At 45.9% G+C, this 25088-nt stretch overlaps 1 protein-coding gene across 10 annotated transcripts in view; it reads right to left on the bottom strand.

Moving 5' to 3' along the window:
• SETD1A (SET domain containing 1A, histone lysine methyltransferase) overlaps nt 1-25088 on the bottom strand; it is a 905198-nt gene that overhangs the window by 93921 nt on the left and 786189 nt on the right. For all 10 annotated transcript variants that reach the window (XM_069244167.1, XM_069244168.1, XM_069244163.1 and 7 more), the window contains one exon: nt 307-417. In XM_069244167.1, coding sequence (XP_069100268.1) covers nt 307-417 — 111 coding nt within the window. The remainder of the gene's footprint in view (nt 1-306; nt 418-25088) is intronic.

The following is a 25088-nucleotide window of genomic DNA, read 5'->3' as shown; positions in this document are numbered from 1 at the left end:
AGACACAATGCAAGCTTACTTCACCCACACCACTGGGTGGTACAGTGGTAGCTTGTCTCAAAATACACATAAGAACGGCAAAGTGAGTGCCATGGCAAACCACACGTCATGTATAAAAGATATTCAAGACTCCTACTCACTAATTTGGCAGTCCAACTTTCTCCCACAAGTGTTTATAAAAACAAAAAAGTGCACAGTACACTACAACATTCAAAGCATGCCAAATAATTTTTCTAGGTCTGGGGAACATTTCTCTTGTTCAGTTAGAGTGCTGTATCTTGAAGGTAGGACTATAACAGGACCTACCTTCAACTGATTCAGTTTCAAGAGGTCGCTGTCCAGTAAGGCTGATGACCCAATGGCACTCAACAGCCTGCGCTGCTCTGACCGGCGCTCCGATAACACACGATTAGTCCCCTGCGGCAAGAAAAAAAAATAAGTGCAAATAAAGGAACACGGCACTATCATCATATACAACTGAAACAGAACAAACCGCCTCAAATGTAACATACCAGAATGTAAACCAGCTCCTGAAACTTTCACACTGACTTTCAGTCAAACACACTGTAGCAATTAAGCTAATATATTCTCTTGCACCACACTGTTAAAAAGGTTTAGAAAACATGTATTCTTTTAACTCTAAAGGCATGTTCCAACTATACCACAAGTAATAGTTGTTTTACATTATAAATAAACACACTTACAATCAGTAACACTCTTTCTGGTGGTTACATAATAAAAGATACTCCCCACCCGCCACACTAGATCCAGAAAACCTTTCTCCAGTAATGTTACTGCATGCAGCTCAGGTTGGCATTGGCTACATATGCCCCAAAAGAGACAGAACTGAGCCACATATAAGTGAGTCCCTGCACTCTGATGGCAGTTTCTTGCTTGTCTCTTTCTGTGGCCCTATGAAGCGGAAAGTAATCAAACGGTAGTAGCAGTGCGCAGATTCTTAACTTGGGACCTGTTTAGTTGTTAAAAAGATATCATTTCATAAACTGGGAGGTGGAAGGCCAATGAAGAATCTGCAGTAAGATGCATTATCCACAAGAATTACTATAACCAAAATTGAGTTATTTGGTCTTCAAATGAATACTTCTAACTGCGGAATCTTCCCCTAAAAAGAAGATACCAAAGCAGTATCTCCCCAGGAGGAGGGACTATGGAGTGGACTCAGAACAATAAGTCACCCAGTCTCAAGAAGGCTAAACGTGCTTCGAGCTTGGCCTGGTGATGAAGGCAGTAGCGATTCATGTAGGTATGTATACACCGACACCCATGTCTCAACCTCACAGATGCAAAGGACAGACACTCTGCCAACGAAGTGGTATCAGCCTTAGCTTTTGTGAAATGGGCAGTAAGACTTTCCAGGGGCTGCTTGCTGGCCAGTGCATAGCAGATCTTAATGGAGAGGACTAGCCTACTCAACAGGGTCCACTTCTGCACAACCCTCAACTTTGTTCGCCCAAGGGAACCCCACAAAAAGCAGATCTTTCAGATGGAGTTCAATATAAAAGGATAAAGCCCTTTGGGGTCCAACCAATGAAGCCTCTACTCATCTTTTAATGGGTGAGGAGGGGCAAAGGACGTACGCAGGGTGAAGGACTACGCACTATGAAAAAGGAGTCACAACTTTAGGAAAGAAGGTCGTTCGAGTTTTCATCAATAGTTTGTATGGAAGAAAGGTGATGTAGAACAGATACAACAGTGAATGAAGCGGACTAGTGACAAAGAGGAAATGTGTCAAAACTTTTATAAACCTCATCACCACAGGCGAGTTAAAGAAGGACTGTTGATACAGCAAATGTAAAAAGGCTGAAAGAGTCAGCAAATATCTTTTAACAGAATCCACTGTAAGACCTTTGTGGGCTAAAGACAAAATAAGCAAAATAACATACAGGAGCTTTGATTGCAAGGAGTTAATCGTGATATTAAAAGCCACCTAAACTTGCTTGTCTTGACAGTATAATTTGACTCTGGGAACGGGGTCTGTGGCGAAGAGGACATCCACCACTTCCGTGTGGAAACTTCGTTGGCATGTCTTCACTAGTAGAGGCACTGGATCAGATCAGGTTATATGGTGACTGGTTGCACTCAAGTAATTTTGCAGCACATCAACAGTCAGGATCGGGCTGAAGTCGGTTTGACATAAGATATTAGAATTAGCACCAGATCTTCTTCCAGCACCAGTGGCGTTAGTACCAATGTTGAGAAGGGAGGGACAGGTGTAGATGGTGAAGCCGAGTGAAAGTTTTTACTGGAGTTAGTATGGGACCGTAGCTGCTCTAAGTGGATCAAATGGCGCCTTCTCTTTGGATACAAAGTAGCAGGAGGGGTTAAGTCCTGCTTCACTTTTTTGTGATTGTTTTTGGACATGAATTTCGATTTAGTGGAGTTTAATGAAGTTGACTTCTTGTGGGAGCAATCTCTGGATTAAGTGTGTGCCCTCAACTTCTTGTGTATGGCAGCGTACAGCTTTACATTTGGTTCCACATTATCTTTGTGTTCATGACGACACACTTATTGCACACCGTTGTATCATGTCTCGTGCCCAAGCACCAGAGACACAGCTTGTGCAGGTCTGTGACCAACATGTTTCCTACATTTATGGCTTAGAATGAAACGTGAAACCTTACGAGGGGGCAGGAGTAAAGGAGTTGTCAGCAGGCTGACGGAATTGGGAAAGGAGCTCCAGACCGACGTCGGAAGGTGCAGAAAGACAGGAAATTATGTCAGCTTATATGTGGCTCTGCTTTATCACTGTAGAGTCAACATGGTGCTCCTTGGTGTCAATGTCGGAGTGTGGGAGCTTTGCTACAAGGCTTTTTTCTGGATCTGGGTTGGTGCCTAGTTAGTATTCTAAGGTGAGGAATCTGCAGTTAGAATTATTAATCAGAAATTCACTTATAAAATATCAGAAAATAAAGGCAGGACCTTAAAAAGACAAAGTGCCTATCTGTGGGAGCCTTCACAGGATCTCTATTTCATGTGTGCTAGTTAGTCTTGCATTTTTCAAATGGGTAACTGTTGGAACAGGAATGGCCAATGTGGTTCTGCAAAGGTGCACTCCTGCTCTGAGTTTTCCAAACTTCAAAATCACATTGTATGTTGACATTTTTGTTGCCCCCACAACAATGATGCACATGCACTGGGACAGGAGAATGGTACTGAAGTTCCAGAAAGGGGTTCTTTGGCCCAGAGAGATGCACCACAAAGTTTGCTTCCACCCAGGTCTGTCCTTGTGCCAGCTCTCATAAGCTTGGCAGTGGTGGTGGGGAGGGGAGGAAACGTGGGCCAAACCTTTCAGAAAAAACACCACAATAACGGTTTCTCAGGTAAACACAAGGAAGGCTGAAAAAAAATGACAACCTTTCAATGTGCCCACTGCTTGGTTAACAAATGAATAAATAGGATATCAGAAATAGAGTTAGGAAGGAGTCTATGTTTTGGTCACCACACTAAGTGATACACTTGTCCCAGAACCCAATTAAGACAGACTTCATAGAAGGGCATTTGGCTAGGTTGGCAAGTCTAATACATATAGCTACTGCTGCTCAATTTCCACAAGCAAAGGTTTAAGTTGCGCAGACTCTGGTATGGAGTACTGACCTTTTGCTGTGACAGAAGATCCTTCTGAAGAGGAAGCTTGATTAGAGGAAAAATGCGTAGGGACACAAGCATAGGGCACCACACTCTCCTGGCCCAGTATGGGAGGATAAGAACAACTTTGGCCCGGTCTACTTGATATTCCTCTAAAACCAAAGGGGAGACGAAAGGAGTGCAGCAGCTCCTCCTTCCCTCCCAGCTGGAATTAATCACTTATCAAGCCCTTTGGAAGAAACTCCAGTGCATAAAATTGTTGACACTACGTATTCTTAACAGTGATGAGAAGCTCTAGCTAGGGCAAAATACCCTGCATCACCTCAAGATGAAGATGCCACCTGTGGTCCACCAGAGGACACCTGCTCAGCGCATCCACTTTGGAATTCAGAAATGTCAACAGGTGGATGAAGATGTTGGCTTCTGGGCCAGGTGCCTCCAGAGGTATAGCACATCAAGGCACAGAATCCAGGACCATACTCCACCTTACTTGTCACAGTACCACTTGTTACAGTACTTGTTGTTTTTGAGGATCTGCACCTTCCCTAATCTGATGGATTGAAGCATGCTTTCAGGCCCGAAAGATTGCTGAAAGCTCCTGCAGGTTGATGTGGAGCTGGTACTCAAGTGAAAATGAGCAGGTTCTCGTCTCCATCACTCCCATGTGACCTCCCTAAATCAGTGGTTAGAGGGTACAGCCATAAGCTCTGGGTGGGCAAGGAAGCGTGGCCTGCAGCAGGTACAATTGGCATCCAATGTCCACCACTGACTATCCTGTGCAGTTTCCATTGAGTATGGATGAGTCTGAGAGGCAACCAGAATGGTGGGTCCTCTGGGATTTCTGGTCCTGAACCAGTGTCAAAAGAAAGAACAAGTGATGGACGGAATGCTGAACAATGTCAAACATTCACCCCCAGTACAGAGATCTGGGCCTTAATCCATCTTTTTTTTGCTGCCCATGCCATTCCAGTTTGGACCCAGCCATATGCAAATCAGTTTTGACCTTGTTCCCCATGGGAACAGTCCAGCCCGAACTGCCAGGCCAGGTCTTCCCCGGACTGGAAACAAGTATCCTGGGACCGGTTTCGGGGTTTCACCCCTCATCAGCCAGGCTAGCTTGAATCCAGTGGCATGGGAAGCACGGGACCCACGTCTGGGCATACCCTTCCCACTTAGGGCGACAAATGCAAAAAGAACAAGTGATGGACGGAATGCTGAACAATGTCAAACATTCACCCCCACTACAGAGATCTGGGCCTAAATCCATTGTTTTTTTGCTGCCCATGCCATTCCAGTTTGGACCCAGCCAAATGCAAATCAGTCTTGACCCTGTCATGTGGCATGGTGAGCAAAAGAACGATGGATTAAACCCAGATCTGTGACTGGGGGTGAGGGTTTGCATTGTCAGCACTCCGTCCATCATCCTTTTGTGTTGCTAAAGTTGCCCTAAGTGGGAAGGGTATGCCCAGACGTGGGTCCCTTGCTCACTGTGCCACTGGAATCAAGCTAGCCTGGCTGAAGAAGGGTGATACCCTGAAACCGGTCCCAGGATGCTTGTTTCCGGTCCAGGGAGGGCCTGGCCTGGCAGTTCAGGCTGGACTGTTCCCAAGAGGAACAGGGTCAAGACTGATTTACATATGGCTGGGTCCAAACTGGGGTGGCATGGTGAGCAAAAGAACAATGGATTAAACCCAGATCTGTGACTGGGGGTGAGTGTTCGCATTGTCAGCACTCTGTCCATCATCTTTTTGTGTTCCTGAACCAGTGTCTTCATGTGTCAGCTGGTGTTTGGTAAGAGGAGACCAGATGCCTCTGAACCATCCCCACTGAGAACCAGCACTAATCCCGAAATATCAGGACAAGATACTGAATGTTTCCTGCTTGCTGTGGCAGAGGAAAAGCATGAGCTTGACTGTGTTCAGGAATGCCCCAATAAATGGGATCTTTTATGTGGGGCTCAGTGTGTGTCTTTCACTAGTTGAGAGTGAATCCCAACAAGTCAGGAGTGAGGTCATCAAGTAGAGGTGACTAACAACTGATGCTCACTAGCCCCCTTCAGGAGCCACTCATTGATGTACAGGAATATATGTTACCTCAGCCCCCAAAGATGGGAGGCACTTATGTGAACCGGAGGGTAGCGGTAAGGCTAAAGCGGAGAACACTGAAGTAGAAGTGGTCTTGGCCAACATTGAACCTTGGGCGATGCCTGTAGGACTGCAGGATGAGTATATGTAAAAGCGCACTCAGCAAAGACACCTTTAAATCAAGAACCGAAAGTAACAGTGCCAGCGTAAGGATCTTGCTTTTGTCCTTTCAGAAAAGCATCCAGTGGGCAACATTAAAGAATTTCCAGTATTCTTCTTCAGGCGACGAATTAGCAAGAGTAATGTTCCATCTCCTCTCCAATTCTGGTACCGGCTCAATAGCACCCATGGAGGTAAGCAAACTGACCTTCTGTATCAAGATTTCAGAAAGTTTTTCAGAAATGTTGTGTGAATGAGGCCACTGGAGAGATGATCAAGGCTAAAAGTGAAAGGCAGCTGTAAGAAAATACCTCCTTGGCATGGTTACCCCCTGACTTTTTGCCTTTGCTGATGCCAAGTTATGATTTGAAAGTGTGCTGAGGCCTGCTAACCAGGTCGCAGCACCAGTGTTCTTTCCCTAACACGTACCTTTGTTTCCACAATTGGCACACCTTGGCATCCAGGTAAGTCCCTTGTAACTGGTACCCCTGGTACCAAGGGCCCTGGTGCCAGGGAAGGTCTCTAATGGCTGCAGCAGGTCTTATGCCACCCTGGGGACCCCTCACTCAGCACAGACACACTGCTTGCCAGATTTTGTGTGCTGGTGGGGATAAAATGACTAAGTCGACATGGCACTCCCCTCAGGGTGCCATGCCAACCTCACACTGCCTATGGCATAGAAAAGTCACCCCTCTAGTAGGCCTTACAGCCCTAAGGCAGGGTGCACTATACGATAGGTGAGGGCATATGTGCATGAGCACTGTGCCCCTACAGTGTCTAAGCAATACCTTAGACATTGTAAGTGCAGGGTAGCCATAAGAGTATATGGTCTGGGAGTCTGTCATGCATGAACTCCACAGCACCATAATGGCTACACTGAAAACTGTGAAGTTTGGTATCAAACTTCTCAGCACAATAAATGCACACTGATGCCAGTGTACATTTTATTGTGAAATACACCCCAGAGGGCATCTTAGAGATGCCCCCTGAACCCATACCCGACTTCCAATGTGGGCTGACTAGTTTTAGCAGCCTGCCACACACCAGACATGTTGCTGGCCACATGGGGAGACTGCCTTTGTCACTCTGTGGCTAGTAACAAAGCCTATACTGGGTGGAGGTGCTTATCACCTCCCCCTGCAGGAACAGTAACACCTGGCGGTGAGCCTCAAAGGCTCACCCCCTTTGTTACAGCAACCCAGGACACTCCAGCTAGTGGAGTTTCCCGCCCCCTCCGGCCACGGCCCCACTTTTGGCGGAAAGGCCGGAGGAGATAATGAGAAAAACAAGGAGGAGTAACTGGCCAGTCAGGACAGCCCCTAAGGTGTCCTGAGCTGAGGTGACTGACTTTTAGAAATCCTCCATCTTGCAGATGGAGGATTCCCCATATAGGATTAGGGATGTGATCCCCTCCCCTCCGGGAGGAGGGGCAAAGAGGGTATAGCCACCCTCAGGGCTAGTAGCCATTGGCTACTAACCCCCCCAGACCTAAACACACCCCTAAATCGAGTATTTAGGGGCTCCCAGAACACAGCAAGATAGATTCCTGCAACCTAAGACGAAGAAGGACTGCTGAGCTGAAAAACCTGCAGAGAAGACGGAGACACCAACTGCTTTGGCCCCAGCTCCACCTGCCTGTCTCCCCACTTCAAATGAACTGCTCCAGCGACACGTTCCACAGGGTCCCGCGACCTCTAAAGCCTCAGAGGACTACCCTGCATCTAAAAGGACCAAGAACTCCCGAGGACAGCGGCTCTGCTCCAAGGAAGAAGCATCTTTGCAACAAAGAAGCAACTTTGAAAGAACACACGTTTCCTGCCGGAAGCGTGAGACTTTGCACTCTGCACCCAACGCCCCCGGCTCGACTTGTGGAGAACCAACACTACAGGGAGGACTCCCCGGCGACTGCGAGCCCGTGAGTAGCCAGAGTTGACCACCCTGAGCCCCCACAGCGAAGCCTGCAGAGGGAATCCAGAGGCTCCCCCTGACCGCGACTGCCTGCTTCTAAGACCCGACGCCAGGTAAGGACACTGCACCCGAAGCCCCCAGGACCTGAAGGATCAGACCTCCAGTGCAGGAGCGACCCCCAGGTGGCCCTCTGCCTTGCCCAGGTGGTGGCTACCCCGAGGAGCCCCCCCCTCACCCCCCCGCCTGCATCGCTGAAGAGACCCTTAGGTCTCCCATTGGACTACATTCCAAACCCGACGCCTGTTTGCACACTGCACCCGGCCGCCCCCGTGCCGCTGAGGGTGTACTTTTTGTGCTGACTTGTGCCCCCCCCCAGTGCCCTACAAAACCCCCCTGGTCTGACCTCCGAAGACGCAGGTACTTACCTGCTGGTAGACTGGAACCGGGGCCCCCCCTTCTCCATTGAAGCCTGTGTGTTTTGGGCACCACTTTGACCTCTGCACCTGACCGGCCCTGAGCTGCTGGTGTGGTAACTTTGGGTTGCTCTGAACCCCCAACAGTGGGCTACCTTGGACCCAACTTTGAACCCTGTAGGTGGTTTACTTACCTGCAAAACTAACACTTACCTCCCCCAGGAACTGTTGAAAATTGCACTGTGTCGAGTTTTAAAATAGCTTATTGCCATTTGTGTGAAAACTGTCTATGCTATTTTGCTAATTCAAAGTTCCTAAGTGAAATACCTTTCATTTAAAGTATTGCTTGTAAATCTTGAACCTGTGGTTCTTAAAATAAACTAAGAAAATATATTTTTCTATATGAAAACCTATTGGCCTGGAATTGTCTTTGAGTGTGTGTTCCTCATGTATTGCCTGTGTGTGTGTACAAATGCTTAACACTACCCTCTGATATGCCTACTGCTCGACCACACTACCACAAAATAGAGCATTAGAATTATCTCTTTTTGCCACTATCTTACCTCTAAGGGGAACCCTTGGACTCTGTGCATGCTATTTCTTACTTTGAAATAGTACATACAGAGCCAACTTCCTACAAGAGCATATAACCCTTTTGGATGCTTTGTAAAACCCATCTGTCTGAAACTACAGCCAGGGAGTACATGTAGAAAACAACCTCCTTTTGACAAAGGTCGCACAGGTCAATCTAATGCAGCTTGGAGGTGTCTGCAGCAGAGCAGTTGGAGGACTGCTGCCCCAGTTGACTTGTTCAAATTCTACTGGTGCCATATTCACAGTCTCAAAAGGAGTGAGTCGGCTGCTGCACAATAGATTGAAAGGTTTGACGTGGTCTATTAGCTGGATTCCTGGAGTAGTGTCTGAATTTTCTTAATTGTTGCAGAAACTGCTTTACTGGATTGGATAAGCCAAGGGAGCATACTGTGTCCCAGCTGTCTTTAAATTACATGAGCGCCCAATCAGCCTTCGCATTAATAGCCTGGAGCCGTTAAAAGGCATATCCATGAAAGATATTTGCATGTCACCATAAAACTAGGTTGAACTTATCCAGATGTGCCTTCTAAGTCTGACGCTAGTGCCAAAAGCCCTAGCAATGTAGTCTGTTCTGGCCAATGTCTGACCAGTACATGCTCCTTTGCAGCATCTTGGCCACCACAAATAATCTGGGCTAACAATATCCTAAGAGAGTGGTTCCCAACCTTGTGACTTCTGTTGACCCCCACTTTATCATTACTGGAACTCAGGGACCCCCCACTGAATTATTATTGGAATCCATTTTCTGAGCAGTCGCAGACCCCCTGAGGAGGCTTTGCAGACCCCCAGGGGTCCCCAGACCACAGGCTGGGAACCACTACCCTAAGATCTTCTGAGATCGGTAGCAGACTATCACAGGTTGTTTCCCCCAGGCCATGTGTGTAACAGCTTCGTAAGCAAACTGCATTGATCTAAGTGCTAGACTGGCTGAAGAGAACAGCCTCTCCCCAAAGGCATCAATTCTTTTCGATTCTCTGTCTGGGGGATTGGCCATAAAGGAACCCAGGCCCTCATTACTTAATGAAGCATGGGCAATCAGGCTCTCCAGTTTCGTTAGAAGGCAGGATTACCACTGGCAGGTCTATGCTGTCTATCTACGAGCAGGATGAGTGACAGACTTGAACATGGCTTAACTCATGTCTCTGTAAGGACCTCAGTAAGGACTTCATTAAGTAGGGCTTGGTTTAAGAATGTCAGTCAGCACATCTGATGTTGTCTCAATGAAGGGCAACTGTAGTACTAATGCTTGAGCTGCACTTTGAACTGCAAACAAAGGGTTTTTCTCAATGGGTGGCCTATGTTGCAAATCTAGCTCTGTTTCAGGGGACTGGATCGAGACAACTAGCCTTTTGTAATTACAGGTATAGTGCATCACCTGCATGGTGAGTGCAAGGGATCCTTCCACTTCCCTGTCATCATCATCTTGAGGGACATTGGACACCTTGTGGACAGGGTTAGTGTCAGAGCATGGATCCTTTGCTGGTAACTGAATTGCGATAGAGGTCTTTGGTCAGTCAGGTCAGATTAACAATGGTTGCACTTTTGTGATCTCATAGCATAACATCAGTTGAAATCGGGGAGATGTTGATGTGGGGTCCGAGACTGGCACATAAGGAATCAGCATGGACCTTGATGCTGGTGTAGACAGCTGTACCAGACTGCGCTGGCCTAGTAGTGGGTGCAGACTGTGTCGGGGGTGATGCACCAGCAGTAGTTCAACTAGAGACCTCTGCAGCGCCTCAGTGCCTTAAGACATAACCAAGGGAGACAGAAGTTACCACAGACCTACAAATGGCCTCTTTTAAGGTCTTTACCTGCTGCAGGGTCGATGGCAGCCCAAGGAACTCAGGTGTGCAGGAATATGCTGTAGAACTGGTTTGGATTCCAGGGATTGTGGAGGAGTGCAACCTTTACATGACACCCTCATACATTCTTCCCTTAGCTTTCATTGGCAGAATTTGAAAAGTTCCCGTACATCTTTTTATGCTTAAAGGTATGGACTTTATACTTGATGCAATATAAGACTTCAAGGGGGAAATGCCTTGAGAATGGGGCCGTGCTTTGAATGCTACTGCAAAGTCTTTATGTGCTTGCTGACAGACTTTAACCTTTGGATCTCGGATGACCTTTGGGTGATTGAGAGCACACTCATCCCACAACTTAAGAGTTGTGATCAGAGCACCAGCACAAGAGGCACACCTCGTGCAGGTACTTGACCAACAACCTCCATCAGTCAGACTTGGTACGGCCTAATCATACTGTTAACAGAGGAGACATTGTTCCCCAGCACACTGTGAAGTTTTAGGAGCTATAAAATTAAGGAACAGTGGAAGCAGAGCTCCAGTTCTGCATTGAGGGATCAGGAAATAAAGAAATTACATTACCACACAAGAAAGGTGCTTATATATGGCTCGGCTCAGTCACTTCCAGGGCAGTACTGAGTCCCTGAAGAGCTACATGGCGCCTCCTGCTAGTGAGAGAGCATTACTAAAAAGGTTTCTGGATCCAGTCTTGCCCACTAGATACATCAAAGGTGAAGCCACTGGATATATCAAGATCAAAGGTGAAGAATCTACAGCTAGAAGTATCCATCAGAAAAAACTCACAGATTGCACAAGTTAAGACAGCCATTAACAGTAACAACATTAATCAGGCATGGAATCCCTTACTCTTCTTAAGATTCTTAAAAAGCAAGAACCTTTAAAAAAATAATGTGTTCATTGGGTAGCAGCTGGAGGTACATAAGAGCCGGTCAGACTTGTGTAAAATTCAGGGACTTCAGTAAATGCTTCATAAACATTTTCCTGGGAACCTTGAAGTAACTGCAGAACATCTTAAAGTGAAGGGTATCCTGTGGGGACAAACTGTTGTAGCCGCAAGGACCCAATGAACCAGGAGGACTCCAACCCTCGGAGAGGCCAGAAGGTGACTCAACATGGTAAATCTAAATCTAGTCAATAGCAATCTGTAACAATCACTCTTCACGATACATAATGAAAATGTCACTTACCCAGTGTACATCTGTTCGTGGCATCAGTCGCAGTAGATTCGCATGTTCTGCAATAGCTCGCCATCTGGTGTTGGGCCGGAGTGTTACAAGTTGTTTTTCTTCGAAGAAGTCTTTCGAGTCACGGGACCGAGTGACTCCTCCTTTTGTCTCCATTGCGCATGGGCGTCGACTCCATCTTCGATTGTTTTTCCCCGCAGAGGGTGAGGTAGGAGTTGAATTGTAGTAATAGTGCCCATGCAATGGAGTGACTAAGTATGCACCTATTTAAGGTTGAGATGATACATATAGAAATAATTGAAGGTAACTTCCAAACTGCTACAGGCTCCCGGGGAGGCGGGTGGGCACATGCGAATCTACTGCGACTGATGCCACGAACAGATGTACACTGGGTAAGTGACATTTTCAGTTCGATGGCATCTGTCGCTGTAGATACGCATGTTCTGCATAGACTAGTAAGCAGTTATTTCCCCAAAAGCGGTGGATCAGCCTGTAGGAGTGGAAGTAGTCTGAAATAATGTCCTTAATACGGCTTGACCTACTGTGGCTTGTTGTGCGGATAACACGTCTACACAGTAGTGCTTGGTGAATGTGTGAGGCGTAGACCATGTGGCTGCCTTACATATTTCTTGCATTGGGATGTTTCCTAGAAAGGCCATGGTAGCACCTTTCTTTCTGGTTGAGTGTGCCCTTGGTGTAATGGGCAGCTGTCGTTTAGCTTTAAGGTAGCAGATTTGGATGCATTTAACTATCCATCTGGCTATACCTTGTTTTGAAATTGGGTTTCCTGCGTGAGGTTTTTGAAATGCAATAAAGAGTTGTTTAGTCTTTCTGATGTTTTTTGTTCTGTCAATGTAATACATTAATGCTCTTTTGACATCTAATGTATGTAGTGCCCTTTCAGCTACGGTATCTGGCTGTGGAAAGAACACTGGAAGTTCCACTGTTTGATTTAGATGGAACGGTGAAATAACCTTTGGCAAAAATTTAGGATTGGTCCTTAGGACGACTTTATTTTTGTGTAGTTGTATAAAAGGTTCCTGTATAGTAAACGCCTGAATCTCGCTTACTCTTCTCAGGGAAGTAATGGCGATGAGAAATGCCACCTTCCAGGTTAGGAACTGTATGTCGCAGGAGTGCATGGGTTCAAAAGGTGGACCCATAAGTCTAGTTAGGACAACATTTAGGTTCCATGAAGGAACAGGTGGTGTTCTTGGTGGTATAATTCTCCTAAGGCCCTCCATGAATGCTTTAATGACTGGTATTTTATATAGGGAAGTTGAATAGGTAGTCTGCAGGTATGCAGATATTGCTGCAAGGTGAATCTTAATGGAAGAGAAAGCTAGGTTACATTTTTGTAAGTGAAGCAAGTAACCCACTACATGTTCTGGAGTTGTGTGTAATGGTTGTATTTGATTAATATGGCAGTAGCAAACAAACCTCTTCCATTTACTTGCATAGCAGTGCCTGGTGGATGGCCTTCTTGCTTGTTTTATGACTTCCATACATTCTTGGGTAAGTTGTAAGTGCCCGAATTCTAGGATTTCAGGAGCCAGATTGCTAGATTCAGCGATGCTGGATCTGGGTGTCTGATCTTTTGGTTGTGCTGTGTCAACAGATCTGGCCTGTTGGGCAATTTGATGCAGGGTACCACTGATAGGTCTAGCAGCGTTGTGTACCAGGGTTGCCTTGCCCAAGTTGGTGCTATCAATATGAGTTTGAGTTTGCTTTGACTGAGTTTGTTTACCAGGTAAGGAAGGAGAGGGAGAGGAGGAAAAGCGTAAGCAAATATCCCTGACCAGTTCATCCATAGGGCATTGCCTTGGGATTGTTTGTGTGGGTACCTGGATGCGAAGTTTTGGCATTTTGCGTTCTCCCTTGTCGCAAACAAGTCTATCTGAGGTGTTCCCCAGAGTTTGAAATAAGTGTTCAGAATTTGGGGGTGAATTTCCCATTCGTGGACCTGTTGGTGATCTCGAGAGAGATTGTCTGCGAGTTGATTTTGTATCCCTGGTATAAACTGTGCAATTAGGCGAATTTGGTTGTGAATTGCCCAATGCCAAATTTTTTGTGCTAGCAGGCTTAACTGCGTGGAGTGCGTCCCTCCCTGCTTGTTTAGATAATACATTGTTGTCATGTTGTCTGTTTTGACGAGAATGTATTTGTGAACTATTATTGGTTGGAAAGCTTTTAGTGCTTGAAAAACTGCTAGAAGTTCTAGGTGATTGATATGCAGTTTTGTTTGATGTACGTTCCATTGTCCTTGTATGCTGTGTTGATCGAGGTGTGCTCCCCACCCTGTCATGGAAGCATCTGTTGTTATTACGTATTGTGGCACTGGGTCTTGGAAAGGCCGCCCCTTGTTTAAATTTATGTTGTTCCACCACAGAAGCGAGAGGTAAGTTTGGCGGTCTATTAACACCAGATCTAGAAGGTGACCCTGTGCTTGAGACCACTGTGATGCTAGGCATTGTTGTAAGGGCCTCATGTGCAGTCTTGCGTTTGGGACAATGGCTATGCATGATGACATCATGCCTAGGAGTTGTAATACCATCTTTGCCTGTATCTTTTGTGTTGGATACATGCGTTGTATGATGGTGTTGAAATTTTGAATTCTTTGTGGACTTGGAGTGGCTACTCCCTTTGATGTGTCTATTATGGCTCCCAGGTATTGTTGTACCTTGCGTGGCAGAATTTTGGATTTTGTGAAATTGACGGTGAACCCGAGTTTGAAGAGGGTTTGTATGATCTGATTTGTGTGATTTGAGCACTGTATGAACGAATGGGCCTTGATTAGCCAGTCGTCCAAATATGGGAACACATGTATTTGCTGCCTTCTTATGTGTGCAGCGACTACCGCTAGACATTTGGTAAAGACTCTTGGTGCGGTTGTTAATCCGAAAGGCAGTACCTTGAATTGGTAATGTATTCCTTTGAATACGAACCTTAGGTATTTCCTGTGAGATGGGTGTATTGGTATATGGAAATAAGCATCCTTGAGGTCTAAAGTTGCCATGTAGTCGTGTAGTTTTAGCAATGGCAATACTTCTTGTAGTGTGACCATGTGGAAGTGGTCTGATTTGATGAAAGTGTTCACTACTCTGAGGTCTAGGATTGGTCTCAGCGTTTTGTCCTTCTTTGGTATCAGAAAGTACAGTGAGTAAACTCCTGTGTTTAGTTGTGTGTTTGGCACTAATTCGATTGCATTCTTTTGCAATAGTGCCTGCACTTCTATCTCCAGGAGATTGGAATGGTGTGTTGTTAAATTTTGTGCTTTTGGTGGTATGTTTGGAGGGAATTGTAGAAATTCTATGCAATAACCATGTTGGATAATTGCTAGAACCCAAGTGTCTGTAGTGATTTCCTCCCATGCTTTGTAATAATGACCTATTCTTCCCCCCACTGGTGTTGTGTGGAGGGGGTGAGTGACATGTGAGTCATTGTTTAGTAGTAGGGGTTTTGGGGCTTTGAAATCTCCCTCTATTTCTAGGGAATTGCCCTCCTCTATATTGTCCCCGAAAACCTCCTCTATACTGTCCCTGGTAAGTGGACGGTGTTGCTTGTGAGGTGCTGGCTTGTGTGCTTTGACCCCGAAACCCCCCTCGAAAGGGCGTTTTACGGAATGTGCTGTAATTCCCTCTGCTCTGCGGGGAGTAGAGTGCGCCCATGGCTTTGGCAGTGTCCGTATCTTTTTTGAGTTTCTCAATCGCTGTGTCCACTTCTGGACCGAACAGTTCTTTTTCATTAAAAGGCATATTGAGAACTGCTTGTTGAATCTCTGGTTTAAATCCAGACGTTCGGAGCCATGCATGCCGTCTGATAGTTACAGATGTATTAATTGTCCGTGCAGCTGTATCTGCAGCGTCCATGGAGGAACGTATCTGGTTGTTGGAGATGGTCTGTCCCTCCTCAACCACTTGTTTCGCCCTATTTTGGAAGTCCTTGGGCAGATGTTCAATGAGATGTTGCATCTCGTCCCAGTGGGCTCTGTCATAGCGCGCAAGTAGTGCCTGGGAGTTCGCGATGCGCCACTGGTTTGCAGCTTGTGCTGCGACTCTTTTACCAGCTGCATCGAACTTGCGGCTTTCTTTATCTGGGGGTGGTGCATCTCCAGATGTGTGAGAGTTGGCCCTTTTCCTAGCTGCTCCTACAACAACAGAGTCTGGTGGCAGCTGTGTAGTGATGAAAACCGGGTCCGTAGGAGGCGGCTTATACTTCTTTTCCACCCTTGGTGTGATTGCCCTACTTTTGACCGGCTCCTTAAATATGTCTTTTGCGTGCCGGAGCATACCAGGGAGCATAGGCAGGCTTTGGTAGGAGCTGTGGGTGGAGGAGAGTGTGTTGAACAAGAAATCATCCTCGACCTGTTCTGAGTGGAGGCTTACGTTATGAAATTGTGCTGCTCTAGCCACCACCTGAGAGTACGCGGTGCTGTCTTCTGGTGGAGATGGCTTTGTAGGGTAGGCCTCCGGGCTGTTATCTGACACTGGGGCGTCGTATAGGTCCCATGCGTCCTGATCTTGGTCACCCTGGCTCATGGTGGTGTGAGCTGGGGAGTGAGATGGAGTTTGTGCTGGTGAAACGTTAATCACGGGCGGAGGAGAGGGTGGTGGTGTAATTCTCTTAACCACTTTTGGTTGTGGTGCTTGTTCCGTCTGGAACTCCAACCTTCTCTTTCTCCTAATGGGGGGAAGGGTGCTTATTTTTCCTGTCCCCTGCTGAATGAAGATACGCTTTTGCGTATGGTCCACATCAGTTGCTTGTAGCTCTTCCTCAAACCTATGCTTTTGCATTTGGGAGGTTAGCGAGTGCTCTTCTGTATAAGAGCCTGAAGCTGGGTCGCTTGCAGTTTGTTTCGGCGTTGAAACTTTGTCTGCGTGTTTTTTCGGCTCCGAGGTGACTTTTTTCCTTTTCGGGGCCGAAACCTCTCGGCGTCGATCTGTTTCGGTGCCGCTGTCTCGGCGTCGAGCCGTGTCCACACCGGCATCTCGGTGTCGAGGCTTGTCTCCAGCACTTTCTCGGTCCCGAGAAGGCTGCGTGCCGGTGTCTCGACCGGAGTCGGACGATCTCGGCACTGTTTTGGCCTTTTTCGGTGCCGACGGTCGGTCACCGAATTTATGGGTCGAGCCATGGCCTGGTGGCAGTGGCGTCCCCTGGGCCTTGTAAATGTTTCTCTGTGTGGTTTTCGACGTCTTACTCACGGTTTGTGTATCGTCGAATCCTTCGGAGTCTGAGTCTTGGATCGAGAAGGTACCTTCTTCTTCCTGTTCCTCGAACTCCCGTTGGGCTGTCGGTGCGGACGCCATTTGAAGTCTTCTGGCTCGACGGTCTCGGAGTGTTTTTCGGGACCGGAACGCACGACAGGCCTCGCAGGTGTCTTCGCTGTGCTCAGGTGACAGGCACAGGTTGCAGACCAAGTGTTGGTCTGTGTAGGGGTATTTATTGTGGCATTTGGGGCAGAAACGAAACGGGGTCCGTTCCATCGGCGTTCTTCAGCACGCGGTCGGGCCGACCAGGCCCCGACGGAGGATCGAAAAACTACCCCGAAGGGCACCGGAGCTCTTCGATCTTCGATGCGGTGTGGAATCTAAGTACGCCGATCCCGAACGCAACAATACCGACGAAAATCTTCCGAAATTAGCTAATTTTCCGTTCCGAAACTCGGAGCGACAGGAACACGTCCGAACCCGATGGCGGAAAAAAAACAATCGAAGATGGAGTCGACGCCCATGCGCAATGGAGACAAAAGGAGGAGTCACTCGGTCCCGTGACTCGAAAGACTTCTTCGAAGAAAAACAACTTGTAACACTCCGGCCCAACACCAGATGGCGAGCTATTGCAGAACATGCGTATCTACAGCGACAGATGCCATCGAACATAAGGTTCCATAGTCCAAACTGTTTTTAGCAGCGTGTGCCTTGGTACCATGGGTTCCATGAGTTCTACCTACTCTTGAAGTAAAGACATATGTTTCAAGAAATGTTCCCTTATCCACTTCAATTCAGCAGTACTCAAGGACTGGGGGCTACAGAATAAGTCCTCCCTGCCTGGCTACTGAATGCATTCTTAAACTATGCAATCTATGGGATTTTAACAGCATGATCCAGAGTTAAACAGGCCTTAATGATCAACCTATTCATCTGGGATTCCTCCATGGTCCAAACCATAATCCAACATAGCAGTGGCCTAAGGGCAATCATATCACCTATATACTGTACTCCTCCTAACTCATTATGCACTGCTGGGAATCTTTGGGGAACCTGCAACACCCACCTTTGAAACTCATTTTCCACAGTCTGGATGCTGTCCACATTTGTGAATACTCATCCCTCACTGCCATACAGAATCTTAGAGATGCACTTAGCCTGATAAACTTTAGTTTAGGTTCTGGGTGGGCAGGACCGCAATCACTGGGCAAAACTAGAGACAACAGCATTTGCCTTAACAAGCTCTGCTTTCTTGTTTTCGTCCAAGGGCTTCCAACTTTTATTACAGTCACACAAAAAAACCAAGATAAGAAGAAACTGGGACTTTGTGCAGGGTAACTAGCCTACCTTAAATGTTTTAGGTCTAGTGGTCCTCAGGCCCAATACCATCACATACGATTTGGTGAAATTGACTGCAAGGTCCAAACTGGTAATAAAATCTACAAACTTGTTTGGTAATAAATGAAATCCCACAGCGGTCCTCGCCAGAAGGACCGCATCGTCAGTGTACAGTAATACCAGGAATGGTCTCGACCCAGCCTTTGGGCAGTCAGTACCCACAGAAAGATGGGTTTGCTCCAGCCCATTAACATAACGTAAAGAGGTAGGGAGTAGGCATGCACCCCTGAAGCACTGCCCCTGCTAGTGCTGAACAGCTAGGTGCACACCGAACCCTAGGAATATCAAACAATGCTGTTGTGTGGGTTTGTAGGTCACAACAAAAATAGGCCAATATTAGGGTCCACCCCCACTGTGAGAAGCAAACACCACAATTTCTCCCAATTGACCCTTTCAAACGTGGACGCTAAATCCATAAAGGCCAGGTGGATTGATTCAGACCTGTCGACGGCATATTCATTTATGGTCAAATATGAATTCAGACAAGGGTCCGTTGTCAATATACCCTGCCTAAACCCATTTTGAACATCAAAAAGTATACTGTACTCATCAGCCCACACCATCAGCATATCTAGTACCACCTTGCTCAGAACCTTCACAAATGCATCAATCAGGAATATTGGCTGATAACACTGGGGATTATCTTTGTCCCCCTTCTTAAATAAGAAGATTAATACAGCAGTAAACCACAAGGGCAGGGGACCCTTAATAACTGCAGCGTTTAAAATCATTGTCAAGGGCTGGGCTCCACAACTCAATGTTAGGCAGCAACAGAATCCTTATCCCTGGGTACCTTCTTTAATGCTTCTTTCAAGATACATAGAACATTTACTATAGATCCATTTAGGTTCATGGGGCCGGGCATTCGTCATGGGGACCTCAAGTAATGCTAATACTTTATGTAATATGCCCTTGAATGCGGATAAAATTGACCCACTCAAGACACTTAAATCCAAACATTTAAGCATCTCACGTCTACACCCTGAAAAGAGAATTTTTAAACTGTGTGGACTCAACCTCGGGCCATCCTAAGCAACTACCCTGTCTGTATGGAAAAGCGTTCACCCAATCTAGGAAGGGTTCCTGGAACTACCACTTATTAAGTCAAGCCCTAGAGAAAGGGAGTTGTGATCACTAAAAGGACTATGCACTTTATTAAAGTTGGAAATAAAAAGAAACATGGGAGCAGACAAAAATGAAATCAATTATAGAGTCACACTCCCTTCCCTTAAAGGTAGGTAAGATATGGGTACTGATGGAGTTTATACATTTCCCCAAAGAAAAAACAAGGTTATGATTGCTTAAGATTGCATTTAGCGCAGAGTCTTCCCTCGTATGCGCCAGATGTAGTCCCTCTACCAACAAACATTTGGGCCTGAAGTTATTTGGGGAAAAAGGGCTCTAACAAAGATGACAATTGAAACCTCCAATTATGATTACCATATCCAGCCCAAACCTATGGCCTGACAGGGTGTCAATAGCGGCGCATAAGATTATAAAACCGGATGGCTCCTCCACCTAGGCTTTGGTGTTACTAAAATTGATTAGTGCAAAAGGATGGAAAATGTTACTTACCCAGTAAACATCTGTTTATGTCATGCAGTACTGTACATTCACACGCTCTGCATACTTCTGCCATCCAGTGTTGGTTCCAGAATTTCTTCGAAAAGTCTTTTGAGTCACGAGGTAAAGTGACTCCCCCTCATGCTGGCAATGAGCATTGGCCTAGACTCCATCTTTAGATTGCTTTCCCGCAGGCGGTGATGACTGAGTGTAGTGTAAATATAAGCAAGTGAAATGACCATGCGTAAGAATGTTTATCAAGAGTCTAACAGCCACAGATGTCCGGGGAGGTGGGTGGGCGCATGTTAATGTACAGCACTACATACCACAAACAGATGCTTACTGGGTAAGTAACATTTTCTGTTTGATGTCATGTGTGGCTGTAGATACACATGCTCTGCATAGACTGGAAAGCAGTGCCTCCCAAGAAGTGGCAGCTAACCTGTGGTTGTTACAGTGCTTTGAAAAAGATTATGCAGCACTGACTGTCCTACACTGGCTTGTTGGCGTGCTAAAACATTCACACAATAGTGTTCAGTAAAAGTGTGTGGTGTTGACCATGTAACTGTCTTACAAATGTCAGCTATAGGTATGTTACCTAAAATGCGTTATGTGTTAACTGCGCTCAAGGGGTAATAGGTAGTGGCCTCTTAGATTTTGCATAACAAGTTTGGATGCATTTAACAATCCATCTTGCTATGATGGATTTAGTAATAGGGTTGCCTTTATGTGGTTGAGAAAAAGCAATAAAAAGTTGTTTTGTCTTCCTGAAAGATTTAGTTCTATCAATATAGAACATGAGCGCTCTTTTCACGTCTAACGTGTGTAGGGCACTTTCAGCAACTGAAACAAGTTGTGGGAAAAAAACGGCATGTCAATAATTTGATTGAGATACTACCTTTGGTAGAAATTTTGGGTTGGTGCAAAAAAACACTATCTTTATATATCTAAAAAAAGGTTCTTGTAATGTTAATGCCTGGAGCTCACTTACACATCTTAGGAAAGTGATTGCAGCGGGCATGAATGTAGTGGTTCAAAAGGTGGTCCCATAATTCTAGGGAGTGCTACATTAAGGTTCCAAGAAGGCACTGAAGGTAAGCATGGTGGTATCACCCTTTCAGGTCCTTCCATAAAAGCCTTTATAGCAGGGATTTTAAAAAGAGAGGACTGTTGTCTGTTCTGAAGATGAGCAGGTATGGCTGCTAAATGTAATCTTATAGAGGTATACACAGTTTGCAAATGGAGAAGTTACAAAATACTATTTTGTGCCAACACTTGGAAAGGATCCCAGTTTTCAGAAATGCAAGAGTGAACTAAGCATTTCCATTTTGCTGCATAACATGTTCTAGTGGTTGGTCTGCGTGCTTCTTTAGGAATGTTCATACACTCTTGAGGAAGATTTAAATACCCAAATTCTACAACTTCAAGAGCCAAATTGCAAGATTGAACTCCCTGGGATTTGGGTGCCCGATTTGACCTTGGTTCTGAGTGAGAAGGTTCCGGTCAAGAGCAAGATTCTCGTGTGGCGCTACTGATAGGTCCAGTACAGTGGTGAACTATGGTTATCTTGCGCATGTGGGTGCCTCCAAGATTAGTGTGAGAGAAGTTTGCCTGAGCTTCCGAACCACATATGGAAAGAGAGGGAGAGGTAGAAAAGTGTAGGCAAATATCACTGAGCAGTGATGGTGTGAAAACCTGGAGGTGAAGTTTGGGCATTTTGCATTCCCCTTTGTTGCAAACAGATCTATGGACTTGATGTCTCACGCTGCTGGGGTGGTGAGCAAAATTGTTGTACGACTCTGGGAGGTGTTCTGCTAACAGGTAAATGTTGTGATGAATGGCCCAGTGCCAAATTGTCTCTGGAAGGTGAGACAACGGAATTGAGTGTGCCCTCCCTGTTTCTCTAAATAGAACATGGTTGACATGCTGTCTGTGTGAATGAGGACTACTTTGTTGATCAGATGCATCATAAAGGCTTTGAGTGCTATATGAACAGCTGACGGCTCCAGATAGTTGAGGTGCAAAAGTCTGTGTGCATAATCCCAAAGACCCTGTGTTGTGAGGTCTTGGAGATAAGCCCCACACCCCATCTGGAAAGTGTCCATTGTCAGAACGACCTGTGGAACAGGGTCCAGAAATGGTAGCCCTTTTAAGAGGTTGGTCATGTTCCACTACTGCAGAGAGCGAAAGGTGAGGTCTACCAACACTAAATCCTCTATATTACCCTGTGCCTAAGACTATTGGCGTGATAGACATTCCTGCAACGGTGCATTTGAAGATGTGAATGTGGCATGATTGCAATGCAAGAAGCTATCATTCCTAGAAGGTTCATAATTAATTTCACTGTGACTCATTAATTGGGGCGAAAGTGATGAAGCTGTGTTTGAAAGTTCTGTATTCATGCTGCATTGGGTGAGCTATTCCTCGCTGTGTATCGATTAAGGCCCCAAGGTAAGGTTTTACCTGAAGAGGGGGAAAGATGTGACTTTTGGAAATTGATTGTGACCCCTAAATGGTGAAGCAAGTCTATCGTTACTTGACCCTGGCTGAGACATTGTTTGAGAGAGCTGGCTTTGATGAGCCAGTTGTCTAGATATGGGTACGCATGAATGTTTTGCCTGCGGAGGTGAGCTGCTACCACCGCTAGGCATTTTGTGAATACCCTTGGTGCTGAGGTTACCCTGCATAGGAGCACCTTGAAATGGTAATGTTGCCGTTCTATGACAGATCTGAGATACTTGCAGTGTGCTGGGTGTACAGGAATATGAAAATAGGCATCCCTTAGATCCAGTGCTGATAGAAAGTTGCCCTGCTTTAGCAAAGGCAGTACATCTTGGGTGTGACCATGTGAAAATGTTCTGATATAATGTAATGGCTTAAGGGTCTGAGATCTAGGATGGGTCTTAATGAGCCATCTTTCTTGGGTATGAGAAAGTAAAGGAATACACACTGGTTCCCTAATGTTAAATAGGAACTGGTTCTATTGCCCCTTTTGCTAGTAAAAACTGTACTTCCTATTTGAGAAGATTGGTGTGATCCTGTGAAAGTGTGTGACGGCAAGGTAGGATGTTTGGAGATGTGGAACCGAGCTCCAGGCAATAACCATGTTGGATAACACCAAACACAAATTGGTCTGTTGTAATTTGTCGCCAGTTTTGTAGAAAGAACTGAAAGCGCCCTCCTACAGGTGTTAGGTAATCGGAGGGAAGCTGGAGTGAGTCACTGTTTAGGGACAGTGGCAGAGGCTCCAGGGGAGGGTGTCTTACCTCTACTTCTGTAGTTGTTCCTCCTATAGGAACCCTTGTAAAATAATGTGCGAGGATGTGTGTGGCTGACCTTTACTGTATGATGAAGATGTTTCACCTGAAAAAGATTTAGAGGCTAGTTTGTATTGTGGTCTACGAAAAGCACCACAAGAGGGAGGAAGTTGAAGTAGTGCCCCCAATGGATTTTGCCATCTCGTTGTCCTTCTTCATCTTTTCTAACACCTGATCTACTTGCGGACCAAAAAGATACTCCTTATCGAATGGGACATTCAAGATTGTTTGTTGTAACTCCTGTCTGAAACCAGAAATGCGTAGCAACGCATACCGATGTAAGAGGACACTCAGGCTGCTATATCAGCCGAGTCCAAAGCACAGCGTATGGAGCTACTGGAAATTAGTTGTCCCTCGTTAACAATTTCCAGTCATCTTTTTCTGTGCTCCTCTGGGAGGTATTCGAGTAACTGCTCCATTTCGTCCCTGTGAGCACAATTGTATCTCACCAGGAGTCCCTACATATTGGCAATATGACAGTGATTTGTTGCTTGAGCAGCAACACGTTTGCCTGAAGCATTAATTACTTTACTGTGTTATCAGTAGGTGGAGCATTTTGAGCAGCTTGAGAATTGACTCTCTTGCTAGTATTTGACACAAACAGAGGCTGCTGGAATCTGACCCTTGATATAAATTATATCTGAGGGAGAGGCCTTGTATTTTGTGTCCACTCTCTGGGTAATAATACAGGCTCTAACAGGGTCTTGAAATATATTACCCTAATGTCTTAACTTTCCCTAAAGCATGGGGAGTTCTTGGGTGGACTTATGTAAGGCAGTTAATGTCTCAAAGAGAAAATCGTCCTCTATAGGATCTTTATGGAGGGATACCTGGTGGTATACATATGCCCTTCCCACAAGTTCTTGAAAAGAAGTAGTGTCATCAGGTGGTGAAGGTCTAGCTAGGTAGACCTCATTCTGTATTAGTGTAGGTGTCCACATCATATTGAGACCAAGGGTTTATGTCACCCTGAAAGTGCGCTGTGTCATCCCTCTGTCTTGAGTATCGTGCAAGGAATGAGATGAGCCTTACAGAGAAATATCTAGAGGGTCACCCTCAGAATGCTGTGGGCAAGAAGTCCGTGGTGGCGGTGAAGTGATTGTTGGAGGTGATGGAAGAGGTTTAGCCACCTCTGCTTACAAGTCCTTGTCCATTCTTCTTTGTTTAATTAGAGGTGTAGGTGTCCAAAAGCCTCCCCAAAAGTAAGCTGTTGCTTGGAAGGAGTGGAAACAGTTTTGACCAATACTCTCCCTGTTTGTAGCTAGTTGTGAAGCTGTGACTGCTTGACTTGGAGCTGTTGCTTCATCTTTTGAAGAATAGGCTCTGGTGGCGTTTTCGACTCAGAGTGATGTGGTTTCTAGTCTTTTTGGTATCGAAGTGCTTTTAATTTTCAGTGCAAAGTTGTCGGAGCTGAGGCAGACACTCTTTTTGGGTCCCAAAACAGACAGCACTGAGTTAGATGTGGAAGGTTTTGGTGCCGGAGGCGTTCGGCTCGGAATGAAAGCGATTGTCTTTGGTTTAGGTGTAGAGCCGGAGGACGAGGATTCCAAAAAAGTATTTCAAAGCCTGCCATGGCAAGAGGATGATGATGATGGCTCGATCGCCTTTGCTTCCAAACTCATGAGTTGTTTGGTTGGAGCAGGGGGGTGTTTACTCACTGTTTGTTGACATGGAGGTATTTCCTACATGTCGAGTCATTTCGGCTGATTCTTGAATGAAAAATGACTCCTCTTCGGCAGCTGAAGCTTCCTGAATTTCCTGCTCCGTGTCCGACATGCTGTCTTTGATAACAAAAATGTTGGGTGTCCCTTCAACTTCTTGCCTCTGCATTT

Source organism: Pleurodeles waltl, chromosome 7 (genome assembly GCF_031143425.1).
Source record: "Pleurodeles waltl isolate 20211129_DDA chromosome 7, aPleWal1.hap1.20221129, whole genome shotgun sequence".
NCBI classification, from domain to species: domain Eukaryota; kingdom Metazoa; phylum Chordata; class Amphibia; order Caudata; family Salamandridae; genus Pleurodeles; species Pleurodeles waltl.
Note: the sequence above shows the minus strand (reverse complement) of the source record. Positions and strands in the feature narration are given on the sequence as shown.